This window comes from Panulirus ornatus, chromosome 13, assembly GCF_036320965.1.
Source record: "Panulirus ornatus isolate Po-2019 chromosome 13, ASM3632096v1, whole genome shotgun sequence".
Lineage (NCBI taxonomy): Eukaryota > Metazoa > Arthropoda > Malacostraca > Decapoda > Palinuridae > Panulirus > Panulirus ornatus.
The window spans coordinates 53,629,729-53,657,382 of NC_092236.1; the positions used below are offsets into that span (position 1 = coordinate 53,629,729).

Sequence of the window (27,654 nt, forward strand, 5' to 3'; positions counted from 1 at the left end):
AACTTTAACAAAGGAGTGGATGTGCATGGGAACATGGATGTGGACATTAAGGAATGTACAAGAGAAAAGCTAATGAGACGAAGTAAGCATCTTAAGAGACTGATGAATGATCAAAATATAAAAGATAAAGTGAGTTTCGGAATGCTAGTCATGGCATATCAGAAAAAATAAGTACATAAGAAAGCAGTAAAATGTCAAGTCAAGAGTGGGTGGGATTGCAGTAGAGTTTTACTTAAGAAAATCGGTTATACTGTAGTTGAGTTGTTTATTAGGCAAATGAAGACCTGATGACTCACGGCGAGGTGTCTATAAAGTATTGAGTGCATTCACAGTGCCCTTATGTCAAAGCAAAGGGAACAAAAATAAATGCTCAAATTACAAAAGTAAACATCTTTCTAGCATATGTAATTAAGTGCATGGATAGGTGGAGTGTGATTGGAAGAGCTGGCTGGAAAGAGGCATTGTGGTTTTGGTAAGCAGATGTATGAACCAGGTGATTGCTTTGAAGAACGTGCAAGAATGCATATCATGGATGGAGTGGTATACTTGATAAATCCAAAGATTTTGGAGGTAGGATAAGGTAAGCAATATGCTGGAGGTGTGAGGTAGGGATGATAAATCTAAGGATCTTCAAGCTATGAGTTGGTCTGCAATACACTGGAGGAAAAAGGTGGGGTATGGTAAGAACAATAGTTTTAGTTTGTGGGTAAGTGGGCTTTGATAGCATATTCCAGAGAAACTCAAACCAGTTACAGTATGAAAAATACGTTGCAGAGAAAAGTTTACAGCTAATATGAACAGAAATGAAATAATGTGGTGTATCAGTTGGGTAAGACAGGACCATTTGAGTGCAAGTTTAAATGGGGAAAACCTGTAGGAGGTGGAATGCTTTAGATGTCTAGTAATGGTGAAGACAGCAAATGCAACTATGACAGCTGAAATGAGTCACAAAATGGAAGACTAAGCAAAGGTCCTTGCAACATTTGGGTTATGTGGATGAAAAGGTCTATGTCTGCAAGGGCAAATAGATTTGTCTGAAAATATAGTAATCCTGATACTCTTTTATGGATGTCAGTCTTTGGCCTTGAATACAAAGGATGTGCCAGAAGTGATATACCTAAGGATAATATATAGAGCAAGGCAGGATGATCAGAGGAGAAATTATAATTTCAGTGAGATCTGAAGGAAAGGTTATAGTCTAACTGAAAGGGCTGACCATGGTGTGCTCATGTGGTTTAGGGATATGGAAGAGATGAAAAGAAATTGGCAAAAAGGAAATAATTATTTGTCAAGAGGGAAATGGGAGGACAGAAGGGACAGAACAACACTAAAAAGATGCAAACATAGGAAAATGATGATCTCAGACACTAGGGCCTGAAGACTGTACTCAAGATAATGAGAGGTGTGCACAGCATCTAAAGAATTGGACTGATGTGCTATATGGGAGACAACAAGCTGTAAGCTAATCAAGGAGAAAGTATCAAATTGAAAGTGAGGAGCTACGTGATAATTTGGACACAGCATACAATAAATGGTTGCAAACTGGCATTGAACTGGAAATGTTAGATATACTGTATGTAAATATAAAAAGTGGATAGTACATTTCAGTCAAATACTATTCTGAAAATTGCAGACCTGCAAAAAATGGAACAATGAAACAAACGGCATACCAAATACTTGTATAATCAATTCTTTGATCAAAAATAGTGTCTGCCACAGAGGGCAAATGCATAACAACGAGACGATCACATGGCCTTAAAGGAAATACAACGGGGATATGATCAATAATTCTCCATATTATATACTCTAAACAGAATTTGTTGTAATAATAAATACAATATCATTCAGCCAGGCTCTAGGCAAGAGTACCCTAATATATGCCCATATCATCTTAAACTCCTTAAATACTGTAATTAGGAAGATACCCGGCTGTGACAATTAATTCATCACTGTAAGATAATCAATCAGACAATAATGTTTAAATACAGTAATTGAATGATTATGTTTATAATTTTTTACTAACCCATGACCAACAGCTAACAAATAAAATTTATAATCCTTGAATACTCTGATTCATACATAACAATAATCAGAATTATCAAAATAAAGCACATGAATCTCAAATCTTAAAATATTTTACATTAATGCACTTGTTGCCTAGATCCTTATTGCCCCAAGACAAGTAGCATGGGCTCGCCTAACAATCCCTAGGTCAGTGGCTGCGCTGGTAATTGATAAACGTCCTTGGTTGAGTTTCCATGCTAAGTGTCCCATTAATTTTATAGCATATGTTATGAACAAGTGGTAATAATAATAATAATAATAATAATAATAATAATAATAATAAAAAAACATATCTAATAGAAGTTTAATCCCTAGCATTACATAAAAATCATCCCTTAAATATTTTCATGTTATTTCCTTTATCAGTCAAGTAGAAAAAACTATTCTCAACCATTACCTACCAATAAATAGTGATGATGTGACGTAACTACCATTTACCAACGTCAACACAATGTTAACAGCCGCAGAGAGAGGACTAGGCTTACAAAAGTAGAAACACCAGATCACACATAAAAAATCACCTTTGAAGAGAGGGTTGGAGAAAAAAGGATTACCCAAAATCAACAGGAACTTTCACGTCACTTCACAACTGAATCAAACACTGCTGTGTGTTTTCATGAGAAAATGACAAAGTCCTCTGGTTCCTTTAGATAAACCATAAAGAGAAAAAATAAACTACCTAGAAAAACAAATGTAGGAAAACCACCAATTGTGAAATAAAATTAACCACACATGCCCTCACAAACTAATATATCCCAAGTACTATTGGACTTTCCAAAATGGAGTCCCTCATTCGACAATTAGGTAAACAGCCAGTACATGGACCATTTATTACTGACGATTACAATATCGTCAAAATACAATGTGCGCAATGGAATTGCAGATTGTTAGAAAGCACCTATGTTTTACCACCCAAGCTTGCTTTTCCCTTTAATATTGCATAACATGCTAATAAATAAAATAATTGACACTTTTTAACTGTGCTGGAACTAGTGTGTGGTTACCTTTTGAGGTTAAAATTATTCTTTGGCCTTATAACTTAAAACAAATAGGAAAAAAATCACCTGGGAAGTAGCCAGGTTATCCATATAGCTACTTTTCAAGCAGGAACTGGATATATTACTGATTTTAAGCATTTCATACAGCCATAACAATTATGATCATCTTCAAAATAAACTAAGATTTATTGCAAGCATCATAAGCATTTTCTAATCCTGCTCTTTTCCTTCAAGAAATATACATTCCTACCCAGTGGAATGATACTTTCACAGTGAAAAAGTCTTCATTCTCTTCACAAGCAGACCTTGTTGGCCACTTGCATATTTCTCGTTTGAAGTGTCTTATAAATCACTTCAGATTTCACACTAAGAAGCTATCTGCACTATGCCCCTCTACCAGTGGGGTGTTCAAAGTAATGATGTTGATTCACATACCACCAAAATTTATCTCATTGCAAAGACCAGAGTGTCATCCACTAACAAGTCTCATTTGAGAAGGCTAATTCGTGTGGCCTGAAATCGTGTGTTTCATGCCCATTAACAGGCTTAGATCATCATATGAAACTGAACCACACTCTTGCAATTTTCTCAGCCCTGGTTTATGGGATCACAAACTAAGGAAGAAAGATGAAATCTAATTATTCTCATCATTGGAGCTTTTTGCTTGTCTCCTGATAAGTGCCTTTGCAATTTCGGTCCTGAGAGCAACTTGCTGCTTCTGGTCAGGAAGGGGCTGAACTGAACGTAGACCATTTACAATGTCCTTGGTCTTGCCGAAGTAGATCTCATTGAGCGTGTTGCGGATCTTGTTCTCCATATCTTCTACCATACGACCAATGTTGGCAATGTGTGGAGATGACTCAGATACAGGGCAGTCCTGTTCCATCTGTAAGAAGAACAAGTTTCTTACCAATCTGATAACATTATGTATCATAATCCATAACAGTTTGTGAACAGAAAGACTAATATGCAATCACAGCCTAATATGAATCAATTAAGGTATCTGCAAGTAATTCAACATTACATGATCAAAGGAGGAACTGAAGGGTGAGGGGTTCAATTCAGAGAGCAAAATGAGTGGACAAGATTTAGAGAGTAGAGTGAAGAGTGTGAGAATCCAATTATGACAGAAAATTAATTGGACAAGATTTAGAGAGCATTATGAAGAGTCAGGCATTAAAGTTCAAAGTCCACAGTAATGAATAGTCGCCATGTCATGGCCACTTGAAAGGTGGCTTGTTATGTCTTAAGGCTGGATGCAATATGACTTGCCACAAGCCTTATTCTTTCTGCCTTTTCTTGCCAATTAAAATTTTCTTTTAATAAAACAGCCTGTTCTTACTGACTGACAGTGTCAACTTAATACTATTCAGAGCATGTTTCTGTTCCATGCTCAGAAACTTTAATGCAACACATATGTGAGCAGGCCTCTCATGCTAATAGTATTGGATTAACACTCACATCAATACTCTATACAAACAGACATATAAGAAGTCTGTGTATGACAATGGATTTCAAATACAAACATACAACACAAACCCACATAAAAAAGTTATAGCCTTCAAAAAATGTGTCCTCCTGGGGCATTGACTACTATCACATTATGCTTCAAAATTTTGATAACCCCTTACTGGTCAATGCGATGAAATATGGGCAAGTTGTTGTTAAGAACCATCCAAATGAATGCCTGATCTAGTGATCACCTAAAAGCTAATTAAGCTAAAGTTTACCTAAAATCGAATAAAAGACAGGGATGCTCAATTTCCTAAATGCACCTGCTAATCTGCTACCAAACTGATTTAAAATACATGCACAAAAAAGTTACTTAAAAGGTGCTATAACCTTTCCTAAAGTCAGAAATTCTACCTTAACATGTAACTGGTCTTACATCTATTATAAAAAAAATTGTGAGTTTTAGGTTATACATATGCAAAATTTTTTCTTAACAATGTCTTGCTGATCTATTTTGAACTCACCTGTCTAGTAAGTGAGCCTCCAAGGTTCATTGTGCCAGAGCCCTGCTTGTTTGTCTGTAGCCATAACATCGCAGTTGATGTGAGCTTATAATGAGCTGACCGTCCACTTGATTTCTCTACCACTTCAACAACATGGATACTATCCCAACAGCCCTTAATTTTCTTACTACCATCGCCAGCCTTCTTTATGAGAATTACACCTATTACATGAGGAGAAAAGAAAAACTATCTGAGCATGCTCATTACACTTGTTTTGTACTCATTAAAGCAATTTTTATTACACTTAATTTAACAAGAACAGGCCAAACAAATTTCAAGATTATCTGCCAGAAATGTTTGAAAAACAGGAATTCAACACACTTGTGATAATTTTCCCTCCCCTGTGGTGTTAAGCAAGCATTTTTAGATTCTGGGGACACCACCTCAGGGAGGTTTATTACCAGTACAACCTGCCTGGGTATCAGGATGGTTAGTGACAGCTGCATATTGAGCCAGCACTTCAGTAGTTGTCAAGTTGCACTCCTCTGACCCAGGTAGCTCCCTCTCTTTCTGTCTACCCACATATGAACACTGGCATTCTGTCCACAGACATATAATCGCTCCATGTCATACACAACACTAGGAAACACTAACTCACACAGCTCACTCTTCATAAATCTAGATTTTCCTGTGGTGAGCACTATATGCCAGCCCTGCCTTTTTGGTAAAATGGACAGAGAAGAAATAGGTAGGAACAGTTAGGTAGGAGCATTAGGCAGAAACAGTAGGTAGAAGCAGTAGGCAAGAACATCAGGCAGGAGCATTAGGAGGCAGTAGTCAGGAGGAACATTAAGTAGGAGCCTCTGCAATCACTGCACTAGACTTGCCCTCTGCCAGTGGTCTGCTAAAGGTGAGGCACTAAAGGATAAGAAGCAGCAATGGCATTCACAAGTAATGGAGACTCTTACTGCCATGGCCACTCCCTTGATGGAGTTCCAGAAAGGAAAGAGCGTCAGAGATAAATAGATAGAAATTTATACATCTCTCCTCCATGGTCCATCCCACAAACATAAAAGAGTTCATAAAACTTTGCCCAAAGGATAAGAAGTAGCAATGGAGTTTACAATTCATGGAGACTCTTACTGCCACGGCCACCCCCTTGATGGAGTTCCAGAAAGGAACAATAGATAGATAGAAATCTATACATCTCTCCTCTATGGCCTGTCCCACAAACATAAAAGAGTTCATGAAACTTCACCTTGGAGAGCAAAGGGTTTTCAATTCTATACACCTGTATTTCTTTACTACACACTGATGAAATAATCCAAAATTAAAGAAAATGAAGCTGAAATATAAATTTACAAGAGTTCTAATTAATCATGGACACTGCAAAGATTTCATAAGCCCCATATGAACACTGACTGACCACTGACTAATCCTTTTCCAGCATACAACTTGAGGAGCTATCAACCTTTTTCATTTACACTAGGTACCCCATTCCCTCCAATTATAGCCTCAATTCCATACCACTCACTCCTGCAATCAGATCCTTGGTACCATAATATCCCTGGGAATAGGGGAGGAAGTTAGCTCTTACATGTTGCACAGATGACTAAGGGGTGTGAGAGCAAGAATCCAAGACAGGATTTTTCCTCAATGTCTCAGTCATCTGTTCCTGGTGTTACCTCACTAGGGTGGGAAAGGGCAAGCATAAGAATGAAACAAATGTTAATGTGCTGAGAGGTGCAACTGGAGGGTTGTCTGATCATTATCTTGTGGAGGCTAAGGTGAAGATTAGTATGGGTTTTCAGAAAAGAGGAGTGAATATTGGGGTGAAGAAGGTGGTGAGAATAAGTGAGCTTGGGAAGGAGACCTGTGTGGGGAAGTACCAGGAGAGACTGTGTACAGAATGGAAAAAGGTGAGAACAATGGAAGTAAGGGGAGTGGGGGAGGAATGGGATGTATTTAGGGAATCAGTGATGGATTGCGCAAAAGATGCTTGTGGCATGAGAAGAGTGGGAGGTGGGCTGTTTAGAAAGGGTAGTGAGTGGTGGGATGAAGAAGTAAGAGTATTAGTGAAAGAGAAGAGAGAGGCATTTGGACGATTTTTGCAGGGAAAAAATGCAATTGAGTGGGAGAAGTATAAAAGAAAGAGACAGGAGGTCAAGAGAAAGGTGCAAGAGGTGAAAAAAAGGGCAAATGAGAGTTGGGGTGAGAGACTATCAGTAAATTTTAGGGAGAATAAAAAGATGTTCTGGAAGGAGGTAAATAGGGTGCGTAAGACAAGGGAGCAAATGGGAACTTCAGTGAAGGGCGTAAATGGGGAGGTGATAACAAGTAGTGGTGATGTGAGAAGGAGATGGAATGAGTATTTTGAAGGTTTGTTGAATGTGTCTGATGACAGAGTGGCAGATATAGGGTGTTTTGGTCGAGGTGGTGTGCAAAGTGAGAGGGTTAGGGAAAATGATTTGGTAAACAGAGAAGAGGTAGTGAAAGCTTTGCGGAAGATGAAAGCCGGCAAGGCAGCAGGTTTGGATGGTATTGCAGTGGAATTTATTAAAAAAGGGGGTGACTGTATTGTTGACTGGTTGGTAAGGTTATTTAATGTATGTATGACTCATGGTGAGGTGCCTGAGGATTGGCGGAATGCGTGCATAGTGCCATTGTACAAAGGCAAAGGGGATAAGAGTGAGTGCTCAAATTACAGAGGTATAAGTTTGTTGAGTATTCCTGGTAAATTATATGGGAGGGTATTGATTGAGAGGGTGAAGGCATGTACAGAGCATCAGATTGGGGAAGAGCAGTGCGGTTTCAGAAGTGGTAGAGGATGTGTGGATCAGGTGTTTGCTTTGAAGAATGTATGTGAGAAATACTTAGAAAAGCAAATGGATTTGTATGTAGCATTTATGGATCTGGAGAAGGCATATGATAGAGTTGATAGAGATGCTCTGTGGAAGGTATTAAGAATATATGGTGTGGGAGGCAAGTTGTTAGAAGCAGTGAAAAGTTTTTATCGAGGATGTAAGGCATGTGTACGTGTAGGAAGAGAGGAAAGTGATTGGTTCTCAGTGAATGTAGGTTTGCGGCAGGGGTGTGTGATGTCTCCATGGTTGTTTAATTTGTTTATGGATGGGGTTGTTAGGGAGGTGAATGCAAGAGTCCTGGAAAGAGGGGCAAGTATGAAGTCTGTTGGGGATGAGAGAGCCTGGGAAGTGAGTCAGTTGTTGTTCGCTGATGTTACAGCGCTGGTGGCTGATTCATGTGAGAAACTGCAGAAGCTGGTGACTGAGTTTGGTAAAGTGTGTGGAAGAAGAAAGTTAAGAGTGAATGTGAATAAGAGCAAGGTTATTAGGTACAGTAGGGTTGAGGGTCAAGTCAATTGGGAGGTAAGTTTGAATGGAGAAAAACTGGAGGAAGTGAAGTGTTTTAGATATCTGGGAGTGGATCTGTCAGCGGATGGAACCATGGAAGCGGAAGTGGATCATAGGGTGGGGGAGGGGGCGAAAATTTTGGGAGCCTTGAAAAATGTGTGGAAGTCGAGAACATTATCTCGGAAAGCAAAAATGGGTATGTTTGAAGGAATAGTGGTTCCAACAATGTTGTATGGTTGCGAGGCGTGGGCTATGGATAGAGTTGTGCGCAGGAGGATGGATGTGCTGGAAATGAGATGTTTGAGGACAATGTGTGGTGTGAGGTGGTTTGATCGAGTAAGTAACGTAAGGGTAAGAGAGATGTGTGGAAATAAAAAGAGCGTGGTTGAGAGAGCAGAAGAGGGTGTTTTGAAATGGTTTGGGCACATGGAGAGAATGAGTGAGGAAAGATTGACCAAGAGGATATATGTGTCGGAGGTGGAGGGAACGAGGAGAAGAGGGAGACCAAATTGGAGGTGGAAAGATGGAGTGAAAAAGATTTTGTGTGATCGGGGCCTGAACATGCAGGAGGGTGTAAGGAGGGCAAGGAATAGAGTGAATTGGAGCGATGTGGTATACAGGGGTTGACGTGCTGTCAGTGGAGTGAATCAAGGCATGTGAGGCGTCTGGGGTGGACCATGGAAAGCTGTGTAGGTATGTATACACGTGTGTGGACATGTGTATGTACATGTGTATGGGGGGGGGGGGTTGGGCCATTTCTTTCGTCTGTTTCCTTGCGCTATCTCGCAGACGCGGGAGACAGCGACAAAGTAAAAAAAAAAAAAAAAAAAAAAATAACGAAAAATATATACATAACTAAACTATCTGGACTAAACATGCTTAATAACCCAAATGAATGGGAGAAATAGTAGGTCATAAAATCTAATACATGAAATTGAAATATAACATTATTTAAGGTTGAAAATATTGAAAACAAAAATTAGAATACATTCAATATTGAAGAGAGAAAATTTGATAAAAATGTGAATAGCAAGTAATATGTTAGAATACCCCAAAATGTGGCACCACAGTTTTGACCAAGTATGAACAAAGGGGAAAACTGTAATTCATGAACTCAGAAAAACTGTTTCTCCCTGAGACAGCATTTTGCAATCTTTCAGAGAATCTGTGGGGCCTTGAGAGTTAGGAACCTCTTCATTCCCTGTCTTCTGGTAAGGTAAGTGCTTCTCACCCTTCCCTAACCACCATTTTTGATGTTACCAACCTACTAGTCAGAACAGGTCTACCCAAGTTCCACTCAGCAACATCCATTGAGCATAGACATCACTGTCCCCTGGTCACTGGTACTAACCTCCCTCATAATTCTCATCACACTGGACGTCAACTCAATGGTGGTCACTATTGTTTATGAAAAAGGTTTATCGAAAGAGGGGAAAGAAAGGGTGGGGAAACAATCCAAGAAAAATACTTTTGGGATAACACACCAGAGAAAAGAAGTTTATCATACTTCAAAACTTATGTTTCTCTCCAGGGTCTGTTCATCCCGTGAACCTTAAAAGCATACACACCTGTAGGATAACATAATCAAATAAAATTTCATTAACCAATGAACTGGGAAGACCTTCCCCAGATTCCTGAACGAAAGGAATAAATTTTGGTTCAAACAGTTCAAGTCCATAGTGAATGCATCTGTTGCTACAGAACCTTGTTAAATATCAGAGAGCCATAAGCTTGCAGCATGGCTTTTGTTGAAAGCATGTCTCCCTATATACGTTGTTATTGTATATATCAATCTTGACTGGGCATCTGCTGTGCCATACATAAAATTTCCTTGAATACAGAATACCTTTATAAACAGGCTTATATATGTTGGTTATCTTTCTTCTTTTATTGCTCTTATAAAAGAAAGGATCTGAAGAACCCTTTTCATAAGACAAAGGACTGCCACATTGGTGTCCAAAAGAAACAGAATCCCATATCTTGGATTCAAGACATTCAAAAATAAGAATAATCTTGGAACCCACAGTTCCTTCATGAAGATATGCAATGAACTTTCTTTATCCTTTCAAACACCTTCACCTGAGGAATGGATCTCCATCCATGAAAAGGCATTCATCTAAACCTTCTAGGAAGTGGAAGGAGCTGTTGAAGGTATAGACCTCAGGAGATTCCTGATACGGTATCTGTTCCATCAACCTGAGACATCAGAAGTTCTTGGATTAAAGTTTGTTTACCCATATGTTTCCTCTCTGGCACTGGACTGAGTTGCACTACTGAACTTTCCTATAGAGTGCTCTAATTGATGTTACGACACCCTGAGCTGGGAATGAACTGTTACAACAATGTTTGTTTAGTCCAAAGCTTTGTCCCTAAGGAGACAGAGAGAACCTGTCTGAGAGCACCAGACTAAGTAAAATTCTGACTTGGAATCAAAGGAGACTTTTCCTAGTTAATGATGAACCAAAAAAGTATTCCATACTCATAATCTACGACAAGCAGATTTCTCAACATGAACCTGTACCAGCCAAAATCTCTACTCTTGATTTATCACAGTGCCACATATGATGGTGCCTCGGTAGTTTTGTGGTTAGCGTTGCTGACCACTGGACTAATCTACTGACCTAGATTCAACCACTTAGAGCACTATACTAAACTTTGCCAACACCAACATCACTTTCCCTTCCAACCTCTCTCATCGCACTGGCTACTTTCAGTGCTGAGCTATTTTTGAAACTTTAAAAATGTTTGGTGTTCTATTTACATCTAAACTTCCTTCAGAGACAACATGTGGTACACTGCATATGCTTCAGTGAATGCCACCACTTGCAAATAAGTAATAATTCTGGCAAGCAAATAGATCAAGCAAATGGATCATCAACTACTGCGGTGCACAGTTTTTGAACTAAAAATTTTCTATAAGTCTATATTTTCTATCATTTATGTACACCAGATAAGTAACCCACAAAACATTGAATCACCAGACATAAGGGACTATATGTATTTCTAGTGAAGCTAATTTATGCAATAATGAAATCTCTTAACATGAGTTCAAGTCCATAACTTTGGTTATCAAGTGACCCAACTGCATGTGTTTGAGATCATTCCCAAATGAACCTAAAGTACATATAGAATGTGTGTGGTGGTGGATAGGAACAACAATATTCTTTAAGTAAATTCTGTGGTGAGTGCTCAGCACTGACCCTGCCCTCTAGGCAAAACTCTGTCATGCACTCTTGTAAGTAGGTGTACAACACTGTTCTAGTCCATTCTTCAGATTATTTCCCCTGTAAGGGGCCCAAATGCTAAAAGCCTCCAAGGGAATAGGAAAAAACATCTAGAACTAGGGAACAAGAAAAGAAAGGGGGCAGGGGGAGAATGTGTCATCATGCATAAAGAAAAGGTAATAATCTATCACCATGCATACAGAAAAGGTAATAATCTATAAGTTAAAAGTCACATAAATCAATTAAACTCTATAATACACCACACCCTAACCAAATTAGACAGACATTTATCCATGACAGGGTGGAGGAAGCTCTAATAAAAGGAAGGCTGGGAGATAATGTCTGGGGCTTAGAGAATTATAAAACAGGTTATTACTAATGGTCGAGGGCAATTACATCATTGCTGAACAAAAGCTACTGATTGGTTGGTGGGAATACCTAGGCTAAGCTGCATGCTGTTAGCATAAAAAAGGCAAGTAAGAAATATTTCTGTCACCATGGCATGGAAATAGATATGTATTCCCTGAGGATCGTAGAAATTCCCTTAGGAGGAAGATATATCGACCCTAGAAACACACTACCTATGTTAATAAAGAAAAGTGTTCATTACATAGACAAAAAGCATTACGTTTCACATCAATCAATCTTCATAATCAAGGCTTCCTTACCTAATGTACCAAGATAAAATTTGCAGAAGCTTTATGATACTATGAAAGCAGTCATAGATACAACTTTACCTGCAAATCCGTGATCTAGATCCCAAAGATATACTGAGGATACACCGCCTTCAAAGTACATATCACGATACTGATCAAAGGCCTGATTAGCATCTAACTCTAATTTACGTAGCCTGTCACTAGGCATAGCTCCATCTTCTAAAGGTGGGTCGTACGTGTTGCTCCATGGCGACCTGCAAAGCAAACACAATCTAGCAACATGAACAGCTACAGTCAATATGTATGGGGAAATAATGGATGCAGTTTTTAAGTTCATAAAACTATACATATTTTCTTATTTCTGCAAACTTTTGGAAGAATGAAAAACCTTTTGGAGGGAGGTGATTAATGCAAGGGAAATAAGAGAGGAAATATGAGTCACGAAAAAAAAAAAAGTGAAAAATACATGGTGAATATTTTGAAGGATTGTTGAATGTGTTAGATTATATGGAGTTGGTGTTGGGTGTTTGGGATGTGGTCATGGCAAATGTTTTGGTGTAAAAGGTGATGAAAGCTTTGTGTAAGATGAAGGGTGGCAAAGAGGCATGGGCGGATGGAACTGAAATTGAGTTTCAGAAAGAACAAGGGTGACAATGCAACTGACTGATTAGTTAGGTTTTCAGGTTACATATGGTCCAAGGTGAGATGCTTGAGGACTGGCAGAATTCCTACTCATTACCATTATATAAAGGCAAGGAGGACAAAAGTAAAGGTGTGAATTGCAGAGGTATAAGCCAGTTGAGCATATGTGATATGTTTCATGGGAAAGTTGGCTGATAGGATAGTAGCAGGACAGAGAATCCTAATAGGAAGCAGCAATGTGGATTAATGGTGAGAAAGAATGTGTGGACCAGGAGTTTGCTTTGAAAAGTCTGTGAAGGAAAAACTTGGATTTGTACGCAACATTTATGAACTGAGAGCAAGTGTACCTTAGTGCTGACAGATGCCTTGCAGAAGATGCTAAGACTATATGGTGAGGGATGAAAGCTACAACATGCAGAGGAGTTTCATCAGAAGAAAAAGGCTTGTGTATTTCAAGAAAGGTATGGTGGTTCCGAATGAAGGATGATAAGTGGTTCCATGTGATGGTGGGTATATGTCAAGGATGTGTGATGTCACCATGGCTGCTCTATCTGCTTAAGAGGAAAGTGGTGAAGGAAGTGAATGCAGTGGTCTTGGAGATGAGGGAAAGTCTATAGTAATGTATGATGGGGAAGGGGGTGCCAGGAGATGATGCTGGTAGATCACATGACCCTAGTTAAAGACTTGGAAGAGAAACAACAGAAGCTGGTATCCAAGTTTAGAAGAGTGCATGAAAGGAGCTACTTGAGAGTTAATGTGAATAAACAGTAATCAGGTGAAGCATGTGAGATGCAATAGGATGAGTGACAATCAAAGAATAGAATCAAGAGGAAACAGGAGTGTTCTTGGTACCTGCGAGTGGACACTACAACAGATAGAACCATGGTAGCTGAAGTGAGTAACTGGGTGGGAGAGGGAATGAAGGTATGGAAGTACTGATGGGTGTGTAGAGAGATCAGTGTCTGTTAGGGTAAATATGGATATGCATGAAGGTATGGCTGTTTTGACAGTGTTTTACGGGTGCAAGTCTTGGGCTCTGAATGCAAAAGAATGAATACTGCTATGTGTGTTGGATATGACATGCAGAGTACTAAATATAGGAAAATATTACTAAGTATAAAAACCAAAAATGTAAACAGAGAATAGAAATGCAAAGGATACTGATAGAGTGATGAAAGAAACTGTGAAGAGTGGAAGTGAAAAAGTAGATGCATTAATAAGGAAGTGTACATGGCAACATGGAGTGGTTTATTGCAAATGTAAGAGGTAACTATGAACAGGTGGATGGATGTAAAACTAAAGGATATAGATTACTAAATCCCTAGAGGGTGAAGAACAAGGATCCAGTAATGGAAGACAAAATGCAAATCATCTTTTTAAACTTAAATGAGCTGAGGAAAAACAATTACAATGGGAAAAATGTGAACTAGTACAGCAAAATTAGAGATCAAGAACGTAAATATGTAAGGGAAAGAGGAAGACATGAGAATTTGAAAAGAGCAGTATTGCATATCAAAAATGAGGTATCTAAGGTATATATGAAACAGTAAAATCATAAGAATGGAGGTGATGCTGCCACTGAATATACTTGGAAAGTATGTATGATTAATTGATTTTCTTTTTAATCTGAAAAGCATTAGAACCTACAGGCTATTCACCACTTTCTAGAATAAAGATATCAGGAAAGTAAAAGTGGCATTATGGAAAGATGGTCAAGTACTGGAGCCAGATGACCAGACACGATCAGTGACCATTCTACTGTATAAAGGCAAGAGGAATAAGAATTGTTACAAGAGGTAGAAGATTAAGCCTTCTAACTGCAGTTGGCTTGGGAAGAAAGTCTGGCTATCACTGCTTTTTGCTAGCCCACAGGGCTGTGGTTGGATACCCCCAGTAGTAAGGAGTAATCTCACACAAAAGGAGCATGTGTGCCTTGATTCACCTCATGTTTAAGGAAATGGGTAATGATAACAGAAAAAGACACCATAGCTGACAAAGAGTATGCTGGGACTATGAATATTCCTGTTAAAAGGATTAGTGAAGCCCTTTTAGGTCAGGAACAAGTTGGATTTAGGAAGGGGTGTGTAAACCTGACTTTTAAACCAACATAGCAGTGTAAATCCACAGAAAATGACAAAATAAATAGGTCATAGCAAGCAACATATCTGGAAAGACCTACTGTGTTAAAAGGATTTGTGAAGCCCTTGTTTGTGAAGATCAAGGTAGAGGAAGATTTTGAACTATGGTGTGCATGTAGGACTCCTAAATGTTGCTTGGGAGATTTTATAATGAAAAGGACATGTGTGGCCTGAGATAAAAGTTGGAGTATATCAAGGCTGTGTGATGTCAGCATATTTGCAAGGCACTACAAAAGAAGAGAGCACTTTGGGGTGATTGCAGTGTACTGATGAACCATGATGAGGCACAATAAAAGCTACCACAGATGTTGTACTGATGCACATGATGCTATTTAGCTTATTGTAAAACAGGAATAAGATAAAATGACAGGTTCCTCTGGTGTGAGTACAAGGAGAATGATGAAAGAAAATGCAAGAGCAGTTCATGTTTCCAAAATATATGGACAACTACAGGGTACTATCAGTTTACAAAAGCAATTATTAAGAGTCGCTGATGACTTCAGGTATTTAGAAATGATGATCAGCTAGGAGGGTAATAAGACAGTTGAAGTTGAAAGTATAGTCGTGTCAAAAGAGAATATTTAGAGTCATTGAATGCTCAAGCGAACAAGAATAATTCTGATACCGAGTAAGCTACTTGGCTACCATGAGAAAAAGTGTATACCAACCCTGATGTATGGAAGTGAAATCTTGGTCTTCCTGAGTCAAGAGGTGGAGTGCTGTGTGTGTGTGTGTGTGTGTTTGTGTGTGTGTGTGTGCATGGATAACTAACAGAAGGAAGTACCATAATGGTCAATCCTTGTGTGACAGGCCTCCAAAAAGAAACTATTGGGAGCAGCATCCAGAAGCGAGTCACATGTCCAAGCCTTAGGGGTAGGGACACATGCAGACAGATAACAAGATCAGACCTAATATAATATCTGCAGAATAAAGATAGTGCAGGAGCATCATGTTAGACAGTTCGGGATGGTTGGAGATAGGTGATGCCTGAAAATATACTTTTTAATCACATCCCAGTTAATAAAGAAGTGGAGGAAAACCAATTTCATATAAGTGAGAAGCACTCCATCCTGGTGTAAATAAGACCCCAGTCAATATGAAACAGATACTCGCAAGAGTAATAATTATCACACTATACAAGATCCTCAGCTTTAGAGAAGTAGATTTCGTAATGTTTAACATGTGAGGTTTTCAGTTCAGAGTAGAGGGTATGGTTATACCTAATGTTTATGCTGCTGAGGGGATGAAATGTAATGTTTTGAAATTAAAAAGAGGGATAAAAAGTAATATTTAAGAGAAAGATAGAGGTAGAAACTAAGTTTTAGCACTAGTGTATTTAGCCAGGTTTCTGCTCCCCTATTCTTTGACAATGTACAGGTCCATATCAAGATATTTGTTCAGTACTAGAAGGAGACTGAGTATCAGAGTGAAAAGGGGAGGAGAAACAAGTTCATGTAGAGTGGAATCATCACTGCAGAAGAGAGTGAATAGGGTTAGATGCTGAAGACAAATCATCTATGAAGAGAAGAAAGACAGTAAGAGAGAGGAAAGAACTCTGAGGGTCATCAGTGCTGACAGAATGGAAGAGGATGTCACTTTATAAATGACACTGCAACAGACTGACCAGAGAGGAAACTATGCAGCACAGAACAGAGAAAAGCATAATTGTCACAGAGAAGTTTGGAAAGCAAAGCTTTATGCCATACCCTATCAAATGCCTTGACAATAATGCACCAAATTCTCTGAGGGAGGGAGGAGCAGATACAAATTATATAGGAGATACCAAGGATATCTCCTATATACACTGAGAAAGCCATCCTGATGATCAGAAGGGAGGGAAGGGGATTCTAAGTGTTTGGGAAAACAAGAGTTAGGGAGTTTCAAAGACCTGGGGATAACAGCAGTGAAAGCTAAGGGGCAATAGTTGGAAGTATCAGAAGAGTTTCCTTTCTTAGGCACCAACAAGGTATGCTTCAACAAAGAGGAAAAGTCTAGGTTTTGAGACAGAGACAAAATAGGTGAGCAAGGATCAGAACCAGCTCTGAGGCATACTCCCAAAGAATTCAAGGGTGTATGCCATCTAGGCCACATGTTTTGACCACATGGAGATGGAGAGTACCTGGAGGACCCTGAATACGGAAAATATAGAGAAGGTAAAGGTTCAGTGGGAGGAGATGGAAAGGAAGACAGAAGCATAATCATTCAAAGAAGAATTTGAGGAGAATAGAGTACCAAAAAGAGTAGCTTATCAGCTAGAGAATGAATGAATGATTATGGAACCTTGTTTTCCAAGGGGTAAGGAGGAAGAAAAAATCAAACACGTAAAGATAAATACTATCTAAAATGTAGTGGAAATTTATGTAACAGGGTACAAATTGAGGAAATGTAACAGAAAATTGAAGAGTCAAAAAAAAAGTTGAATATGTAAGAGTCTAAGCTGATTGATTAGCATTGTACAACATATTGGCACATAAAATCTGTGAAAAAGGAAGAGGCAGACCAAGAAAGAAAGAAAGAAAAAAGTGAGAGACCCATTAGGAGCTAGAAAATTTTCAGAGAGGTGTTACAAGGAAAATGACACCTGATCAAGTGCAGTGGAGGTGGTTGGTCTCAGAAAAAGAAAAAGCAAGATAGGGTATATAGCCCATCTGATGAGTTAATTGTGTGTGCATTACAAATAATCATGAAGCTTTAGCAGCAAATAAAAGGCTCTATTCACTTTGACAAAGCTTGTCACAAGGTGAGTAGATACAAAACTGATGAGTGTGACTGAATGCAAATGATCATCTAGTAAATGAAAATGATGCTAAACATAACAGAGACGACTGAGGTAACTTACCGATATGAATCCCCATCTCTGTTGTAGTCACAGAGTAGGTAATCTTTTCCACTATTCTTGTCTCGCGCTATCTTGAGAGGCTGATCAACAGATGACAAGAGTTCTTCACATAATGATGGCACTAAGTCGATCAAGTCACTGAGGTTACGCTCTATTTGCTGAGGTGGCAGCCTGCGCATAAGGTCAAGTGCACAGTCTAATTGTTGCTCCATCTGCAGAAAATCAAATATATCATGAAAATGTCAATATGGCAGGATTGTTACAAAGAAGTGCAAAAACATCCCTATTTCCCACAGTTAATATAAGTAAGAAAGAGCTTTAAAATAAATCTAAATCATAATTCATTTTATTTACCTACATATCTGCCGTTCATTCCCAACTTAAGTGTGGTCATGCTATATGTCTGCTGCTTATTCCCACCATAAGGATAGTCATGGTAGAAAAGTCTCTTGGCCATCCTATCCAAATTTACCAACCAAGCATGCTCTACCCTCTTCTATCTTCCTAGGTTTGCTCTCCAGTTTATTCCCTCATTTTCACATCCCATAAATGCTAGCTGTTTTCCCATCACTCTATTCTCTATCTCACTCCTACATATTTTCCTTGCCAATGTACCATTATGCCTCCTCAAGGTGACCATGATATAATGCTTAGACCACTGTGACATGTCACCCTCAAGTCTTTCCCTATCTCTAACATAACAAACCTCCTATTCATGGAAGCACCTGCCAACAACATAACCATCCCCAAAATGTGTCCATGTTTCACATCAGCTGGCTGAGTAATGTGCTGCCTCTTAGTCATTTTGAACATTCATGGTCAATATTTTCCTCTAATAATTCTCCCCATGGATCCAATCACCTTCTTCCATTATGCCATGTATGCACAGTATTAAACCCATATATTTAGGCAGTTCACTATTCTCATTTATTTTTGTATGATACTACAAAGTCTACTTATTCACTCTCCCTCCTTTCAAAAATGATTACCTTCCTCTCAACAGCATTTACCTTTAATCTCATTCTCTTACATACCATCTGAAGTCCATTCACCACTTACCTTAATTTTCTTCCAATGGCCACATCTCATCTAACCTAAGTTTTACTCCATCTCTTCCAATCTTTGCTTTCCTCTCTCTCCCTGACCCACCCATTTACTGTATATACTGAAAAAGCCAAGGTGACACCATACAGTCTCTGGTCTTAAGATGCTGTTTCCTGTGGCTTGGGGTAGCGACAGGAATGGATGAAGGTAAATAAGTATGAATATGTACATGTGTATATATCCCTCTGTGTGTATGTATATGCATGTATATGTTGATATGCATATGTGTGTATAAGGGTGTTTATATATATGTGTATATGAGTGGATGGGCCATTCTTCATCTGTTTCCTGGCGCTACCTCGCTGGTGCAGGAAACAACATTTACATATAATAAAAATAATTCTCTCTCTCTCTCTCTCTCTCTCTCTCTCTATATATATATATATATATATATATATATGTGCAAGTGTGTGTGTGTGTGTGTGTGTGTGTGTGTGTGTGTAGCACAAGGAAACAGATGAAAAAATGGCCCAACCCACCCACATACACATGTATATACATAAATGCCCACACACGCACATATACATACCTATACTTTTCAACGTATACATACATATACATACACAGATATAATACATATATACACATGTACATATTCATTCATGCTGCCTTCATCCATTCCTGCTGCCACCCCGCCACACATGAAATGGCACCCCACCTCCCCCTGCGTGCACGCGAGGTAGCGCTAGGAAAAGACAACAAAGGCCACATTCATTAACACTCAGTCTCTACCAGTCACGTGTAATGTACTGAACACAGCTCCCTTTCCACATCGAGGCCCCACAAAACTTTCCATGGTTTACCCCAGACGCTTCACATGCCCTGGTTCAATCCATTGACAGCACGTTGACCCTGGTATACCGCATCATTCCAATTCACTCTATTCCTTGCACACCTTTCACCCTCCTGTATGTTCAGGCCATGATCACCCAAAATCTTTTTCACTCCATCCTTCCACCTCCAATATGGTCTCCAACTTCTCATTCCCTCTACCACTGACATGTATATCCTCTTTGTCAATCTTTCCTCACTCATTCTCTCCATGTGACCAAACCATTTCAATACACCCTCTTCTGCTCATTCAACCACACTCTTTTTATTAACACACATCTCTCTTACCCTTTCATTACTTACTCGATCAAACCACCTCACACTACATCTCATTTCCAAAACATCCACCTCCTCTGCACAACCCTATCTATAGCCCATGCCTCACAACCATATAACATCGTTGGAACCACTATTCCTTCAAACATACCCATTTTTGCTCTCCAAGATAACATTCTTGCCTTCCACACATTTTTCAACACTCCCAAAACCTTCGCCCCCTCCCCCACCCTGTGACTCACTTCCGTTTCCATGGTTCCATCCGCTGCCAAATCCACTCCCACATATCTAAAACACTTCACTTCCTCCAGTTTTTCTCCATTCAAACTTACCTCCCAATTGACTAGTCCCTCAACCCAACTGAACTTAATAACCTCACTCTTATTCACATTTAATCTCAGCTTTCTTCTTTTACGTACTTTACCAAACTCAGTCACCAGCTTCTGCAGTTTCTCATCCGAATCAGCCACCAGCGCTGTATCATCAGCGAACAACTACTGACTCACTTCCCAAGACCTCTCATCCACAACACACTGCATACTTGCCCCTTTCTCCAAAACTCTTGCATTCACCTCCCTAACAATCCCATCCATAAACAAATTAAACAACCATGGAGACATCAAGCACCCCTGCTGCAAACCAACATTCACTAGGAACCAATCACTTTACTCTCTTCCTACTCGTACACATGCCTTACATCCTCGATAAAAACTTTTCACTGCCACTCCATATACTCTTAATACCTTAATATCATATGCCTTCTCCAGATCCAAAAATGCTACATACAAATCTATCTGTTTTTCTAAGTATTTCTCACATACATTCTTCAAAGCAAAAACCTGATCCACACATCCTTAACCACTTCTGAAACCACACTGCTCTTCCCCAATCTGACGCTCTGTACATGCCTTTACCCTCTCAGTCAATACCCTCTCATATAATTTCCCAGGAATAATCGACAAACTTATACCTCTGTAATTCAATCACTTACCGTTATCCCCTTTGCCTTTGTACAATGGCACTATGCATGCATTCTGCCAATTCTCAGGCACTTCACCATGAACCATACATATAGGGAATACCCTCATCAACCAGTCAACAACATAGTCAACCCCTTTCTTAATAAATTCCACAGCAATACCATCCAAACCCACCGCCTTGCCGGCGTTCATCTTCCGCAAAGCTTTCAATACCTCTTCTCTGTTTACCAAATCATTCTCCCTGACCCTCCCACTTTGCACACCACCTTAACCAAAACACCTTATATCTGCCATTCTATCATCAAACACATTCAACAAACCTTCAAAATACTCACTCCATCTCCCTCTCACTTAACCACTACTTGTTATTACCTCCCCATTTGCCCCCTTCACCGATGTTCCCATTTGTTCTCTTGTCTTAAGCACTTTATTTACCTCCCAAAATATCTTTTTATTCTCCCTAAAATTTAATGATACTCTCACCCCAACTCTCATTTACCCTTTTTCACTTCTCTCCTCTTTCTTTTATACATCTCCCAGTTATTTGCACTATTTCCCTGAGAAAAAAAAAATATATACATATCCCTGGGGATAGGGGAGAAAGAACACTTCCCATGTATTCCCTGCGTGTCGTAGAAGGCGACTAAAAGGGGAGGGAGCGGGGGGCTGGAAATCCTCCCCTCGTTTTGTTTTATATATACATACATACATATATATGAATGGAGAAAAACTGGAGGAAGTGAAGTGTTTTAGATATCTGGGAGTGGATCTGTCAGCGGATGGAACCATGGAAGCGGAAGTGGATCATAGGGTGGGGGAGGGGGCGAAAATTTTGGGAGCCTTGAAAAATGTGTGGAAGTCGAGAACATTATCTCGGAAAGCGAAAATGGGTATGTTTGAGGGAATAGTGGTTCCAACAATGTTGTATGGTTGCGAGGCGTGGGCTATGGATAGAGATGTGCGCAGGAGGATGGATGTGCTGGAAATGAGATGTTTGAGGACAATGTGTGGTGTGAGGTGGTTTGATCGAGTAAGTAACGTAAGGGTAAGAGAGATGTGTGGAAATAAAAAGAGCGTGGTTGAGAGAGCAGAAGAGGGTGTTTTGAAATGGTTTGGGCACATGGAGAGAATGAGTGAGGAGAGATTGACCAAGAGGATATATGTGTCGGAGGTGGAGGGAACGAGGAGAAGAGGGAGACCAAATTGGAGGTGGAAAGATGGAGTGAAAAAGATTTTGTGTGATCGGGGCCTGAACATGCAGGAGGGTGAAAGGAGGGCAAGGAATAGAGTGAATTGGAGTCATGTGGTATACAGGGGTTGACGTGCTGTCAGTGGATTGAATCAAGGCATGTGAAGCGTCTGGGGTAAACCATGGAAAGCTGTGTAGGTATGTATATTTGCGTGTGTGGACGTGTGTATGTACATGTGTATGGGGGGGGGGGGCATTTCTTTCGTCTGTTTCCTTGCGCTACCTCGCAAACGCGGGAGACAGCGACAAAGTATAAAAAAAAAAAAAAAAAAAATATATATATATATATATATATATATATATGAATGAGATGGCCTCGAATGTTGGTGCCGTCTCAGCTAACATAGAAAATAAAAATTAATGACTGGAACCCAGTTTACTGCTAATAACTTTCAGACAAACAATTCTTTGGTATAGCAAGTGCTTTTGAGAATGAACACTGATAATATTACAAGGTGGGGTTCCCACCTTACATTCAGATATCCTATGGGCAAAGCAGGCAAGGACGATTTTGTAAACCATCACCTCCAAAATCCAAAGGTGCAATACTGATGAAAAGAGAGAACATTTTAAACATCAAGAGCCCAAGACTCTTCAACACAGCGCCAGGTATCTTCAGAAATAGAATGAGATGCACAGAAAAGAAGATTAAGAGTGCACTGAACAACTGCTACCTTCAAAGCGTAACAGACGAGCCAGGCTGTAGGGGGTATGTGGGCCTAAAGGCTGCAGCTCCCAACAACTTGCTCAACCAACGACACAAACTAACAACCTGGGTTCAGCTTAGACTGTAAGGGTATAGAAGACCCCAAAAGAATGTACCAGGTATGTAACAGCATGAAAATCTATGTTTTGGGACTGGTCTAGTACAGTACAAAAACAATCACAGGATCACTCAAGCCACATGCAGTAACAAAACGGTAGGAGATTTCTGAACATCAGATACATATACTAGGTCTACATTATTCTGGTTTCATACATTCTGGTTGGTCCAACAGTTAGCAGTAGTACAGCAAACATCAGCATTTACCAAAGTGCTCTACAGGTCTTATGACATTAAAGTTATCCATTAGTGTCAACTCAAAGCTCATGCTTCCTACAGTCCTGAAGCACACATATTACAGAAAAGATTCTGTTTTGGTGGTAAAATGCTGAATTCGCAGAGTACACGTCTGTGCTGGGGTCATAAGCAAAGCCGCTGCAAATGAAAATAAGCATAGCTCTTCTACTGGGCCCCAAAATCATAGAACTCTCTCAATATTCTGAATGAACAGGTAATTACAATTCCTGCCCTTTCTTATGCACCTAGTAGCATACTTTTCTTTAGGGAACAGAAAAATCACATGGATTTTTAAAAAATGCATACCAATGGGTTTCCTATGGTCAGCAGCAGTGATTTTGACCATGCATGGTGTGATTTAGAGCAATATTCTTTGATATACAGGCTAATAGGGAGGAGTATAAAGACAACACATATGCTGGTTTAGTCAACATAAAATTAGGTGACACACATGTAGATATAAAAGAACCTATGAACACATGACATACCCCCTCCAGCAGCCAAAAGTTAGAGTACATATATACCTTATGTCTGCAACTTTGGGTTAGTCTAAGTCATGGTGTCACCAGCTGCTTGGTGTCTTGTTTGATAAAAACAAAAGTTGAAGTCTAAAGCACAACAGCAAAACTAGCTCAGGGAAATGGCCACTTATGTTTCAGTGGCTCTATATGGTTTGATGAGGTCAAAAATGCCAGAATAGCATTTACTGAACAGTATCAAGCAAGAAGACAGTTGTATATCCAGGTTACTGTGAGGCTTAAAGTAAAAGTAGGTATTACATTTGTAAAATATCAACAGCACCTACAAATGCAATCTTATCCACCCTAGTAATCAAGAATTAATTTGATTTTAAAATGCAAAATGCTCTAGTTAAAATACATCTCTTAAGATCTTTAAAATGCACGGCAAACACGACACCAGATGTCAAAAAGCAGTTGACATAGTTAACACCCACGTGTTGTCTAACAGCAGACAAATATACTATTGTTATAGCTCTACTATCAATTCCATTATGTGGTGAAGATATTATAAACTCTATATATTTCACAAATGTATTACCTAACTTTTTCATGAACAACATATTCTCCCCAATATACATAATCCTTATTGCCTTACTTAATTATTCTGCTGCATCAACTAAATATATCTGAAGAAACATATATACTCAGTGACTGCAAAATATGGATTTCAGCTGCTACCAAAAAGAAAAAAAAATTCACTTCAATGCGATGCACAAAAATGCCCCTGGAACCTTGGCACTATCAACACATATGAAGTGGTGCTGTTTGATATGTAATAAATTAGGTTTCACTATTCAGGTGCTAAAAGGGCCATTAAATCTGTATCCTTTTTTGTTTCATTTTACATTTGAGTTACATGAGTTTATATTTATTTATTTTATTTATTATACTTTGTCGCTGTCTCCCGCATTTGCGAGGTAGCGCAAGGAAACAGACGAAAGAAATGGCCCAACCCCCCCCCATACACATGTATATACATACGTCCACACACGCAAATATACATACCTACACAGCTTTCCATGGTTTACCCCAGACGCTTCACATGCCTTGATTCAATCCACTGACAGCACGTCAACCCCGGTATACCACATCGCTCCAATTCACTCTATTCCTTGCCCTCCTTTCACCCTCCTGCATGTTCAGGCCCCGATCACACAAAATCTTTTTCACTCCATCTTTCCACCTCCAAATTTGGTCTCCCTCTTCTCCTCGTTCCCTCCACCTCCGACACATATATCCTCTTGGTCAATCTTTCCTCACTCATTCTCTCCATGTGCCCAAACCACTTCAAAACACCCTCTTCTGCTCTCTCAACCACGCTCTTTTTATTTCCACACATCTCTCTTACCCTTACGTTACTCACTCGATCAAACCACCTCACACCACACATTGTCCTCAAACATCTCATTTCCAGCACATCCATCCTCCTGCGCACAACTCTATCCATAGCCCACTGCCTCGCAACCATACAACATTGTTGGAACCACTATTCCTTCAAACATACCCATTTTTGCTTTCCGAGATAATGTTCTCGACTTCCACACATTCTTCAAGGCCCCCAGAATTTTCGCCCCCTCCCCCACCCTATGATCCACTTCCGCTTCCATGGTTCCATCCGCTGCCAGATCCACTCCCAGATATCTAAAACACTTCACTACCTCCAGTTTTTCTCCATTCAAACTCACCTCCCAATTGACTTGACCCTCAACCCTACTGTACCTAATAACCTTGCTCTTATTCACACTTACTCTTAACTTTCTTCTTCCACACACTTTACCAAACTCAGTCACCAGCTTCTGCAGTTTCTCACATGAATCAGCCACCAGCGCTGTATCATCAGCGAACAACAACTGACTCACTTCCCAAGCTCTCTCATCCCCAACAGACTTCATACTTGCCCCTCTTTCCAAAACTCTTGCATTTACCTCCCTAACAACCCCATCCATAAACAAATTAAACAACCATGGAGACATCACACACCCCTGCCGCAAACCTACATTCACTGAGAACCAATCACTTTCCTCTCTTCCTACCCGTACACATGCCCTACATCCTCGATAAAAACTTTTCACTGCTTCTAACAACTTTCCTCCCACACCTCCCACACGAGTTTATATAAAGGTATATTTACATATGATTTGGGCCTTTTGGTCACTTAATCATACCCATATCTATAACATGAAGAGAAGAATGCTTTTCATCTTATTTTCTCATCACCTTTGCTCTTTTTCATTACGTATTATAGTTTTAAGAGACAGTATTGGCATAGGTAAAATATACATCTTTCAATGTTGAGAATGTAACAGCCACAAAAAGGTTGTTTAGATACATTTACAATTTGGCTTAAAGCATCGTCTTATTTTTTGGATTCTTTTCATTATCTCCCGATATTTAGGAAAAACTTACATCTAATATAGAAAATATGCCTTTCAATGTTCATATAGTAATAAAAAGGTCATTCAAATACTTTAATTTTTTGGAGTCTGTTGAACACTTTTTGGGAATCCCACTGAAATGTAACTAAGTGTAAAATGAGTTATCATCATTCTACAATTACGATGCTTGACATGTATTTCTGTAAATGCAACAAGCCATACAAAGCACCCACACCATAAATAGCCATTCCTGCAGCTTCTTTCAAAGTGGAACTATAAGAGACTTTTACCCACTTCTTTTTCGCCAGCTCATGCAAGATGTATCATCAAAAGATTATAAATAATGCTCCAAATATTGCAAGCCAAACTAATGTAAAATTTCATCAGGTTTTCAATGACTACTTCTGCGTCATGAATGGTGCTATCTAGTCAACTCCGTGAGAACTAAAATACACTGGCGCTGATTTTCTAAGCAATGCCCCAAACCTCGTAAACCTGATGTAAGTGATTTCATACCTTAAGATGTACAATCCCTTTAGCCTGGACCAATACCAGTTCATTCCCTTTTCATTCTACCCCTTGAGGGTCTCATTAACCATCTCTACCGACAAATGAAACAGATTTACATTACCCGTTTGTTAGTCTGTGCCCAACACAACACTGGGAAGGGCAGACAAACAGCAGCTGGGACACAGGACTGGGATGCCCACACCTACTTGACCCACCTTTCATTATTGCCGAGTCTTCAAATACTGATTCATTCTTCCTGCTAAACTAATTTACATAACTAACTTATAATTACTCATTCAATTATGGACAGCTTGCCAATGAAGACAACATCTGGCCTGACCCAGTTTTCCCTCACTCTACCTCAAGTACTCATACAGGTTGAACTTTGGAGCTGCAACATTACCTTACCTTGATTCTCGGAAACAAGACCTAAAATAAAGTAATTTCCATTATCCGCGCCTCTAACTCTGACCACAAAGGAATAGAGTACAGCTGAGGATCATCTTACACGCGCTGAGTTATGATTACTCACGTCTGAAGTGAATTTCTAAACAGTGATTCATTTTATCCGATGGGCGTTCTCGCCCTATCACTTGCCAACCGCTATGTTATGTGCCTCTGTAAGCCTTATAATACAATTTCCCAGCATATAACATGAATATATGTGTTGAACTACCTTAGTCGTGTGCATATACCGGCTAACTTACCATGGTACTTCCTTATCACAGGTAACTTTACACTAAAAATAAGAATATCTTCACCGTCGGGCGGCTGCTATCGGCTTCGTGTATCACTGGTAAGTTGAGAGTCTGAACCTTCACTGGGAAAATGGGAAATTTACAACCACTATACAGAGATAAT

General features: G+C 39.5%; 1 protein-coding gene across 2 annotated transcripts; it reads right to left on the minus strand.

The window, feature by feature from the left end:
* Nucleotides 1-1,667: 1,667 nt before the first annotated feature.
* cpb (F-actin-capping protein subunit beta) lies at nucleotides 1,668-27,651 on the minus strand. 2 transcript variants are annotated; one of them, XM_071668955.1, is made up of 5 exons: nucleotides 27,501-27,651; nucleotides 17,888-18,099; nucleotides 12,350-12,522; nucleotides 5,039-5,238; nucleotides 1,668-3,948 (listed from the first exon to the last, which is right to left on the minus strand). In XM_071668955.1, the coding sequence occupies exons 1-5, from the start codon at nucleotides 27,501-27,503 to the stop codon at nucleotides 3,697-3,699; spliced, it is 840 nt and encodes a 279-aa protein (XP_071525056.1). In that variant the 5' UTR covers nucleotides 27,504-27,651; the 3' UTR covers nucleotides 1,668-3,696. The 2 variants fall into 2 exon arrangements, with proteins under 2 accessions (XP_071525056.1, XP_071525057.1); XM_071668956.1 differs by lacking the exon at nucleotides 27,501-27,651 and adding an exon at nucleotides 27,202-27,329.
* Nucleotides 27,652-27,654: the final 3 nt, after the last annotated feature.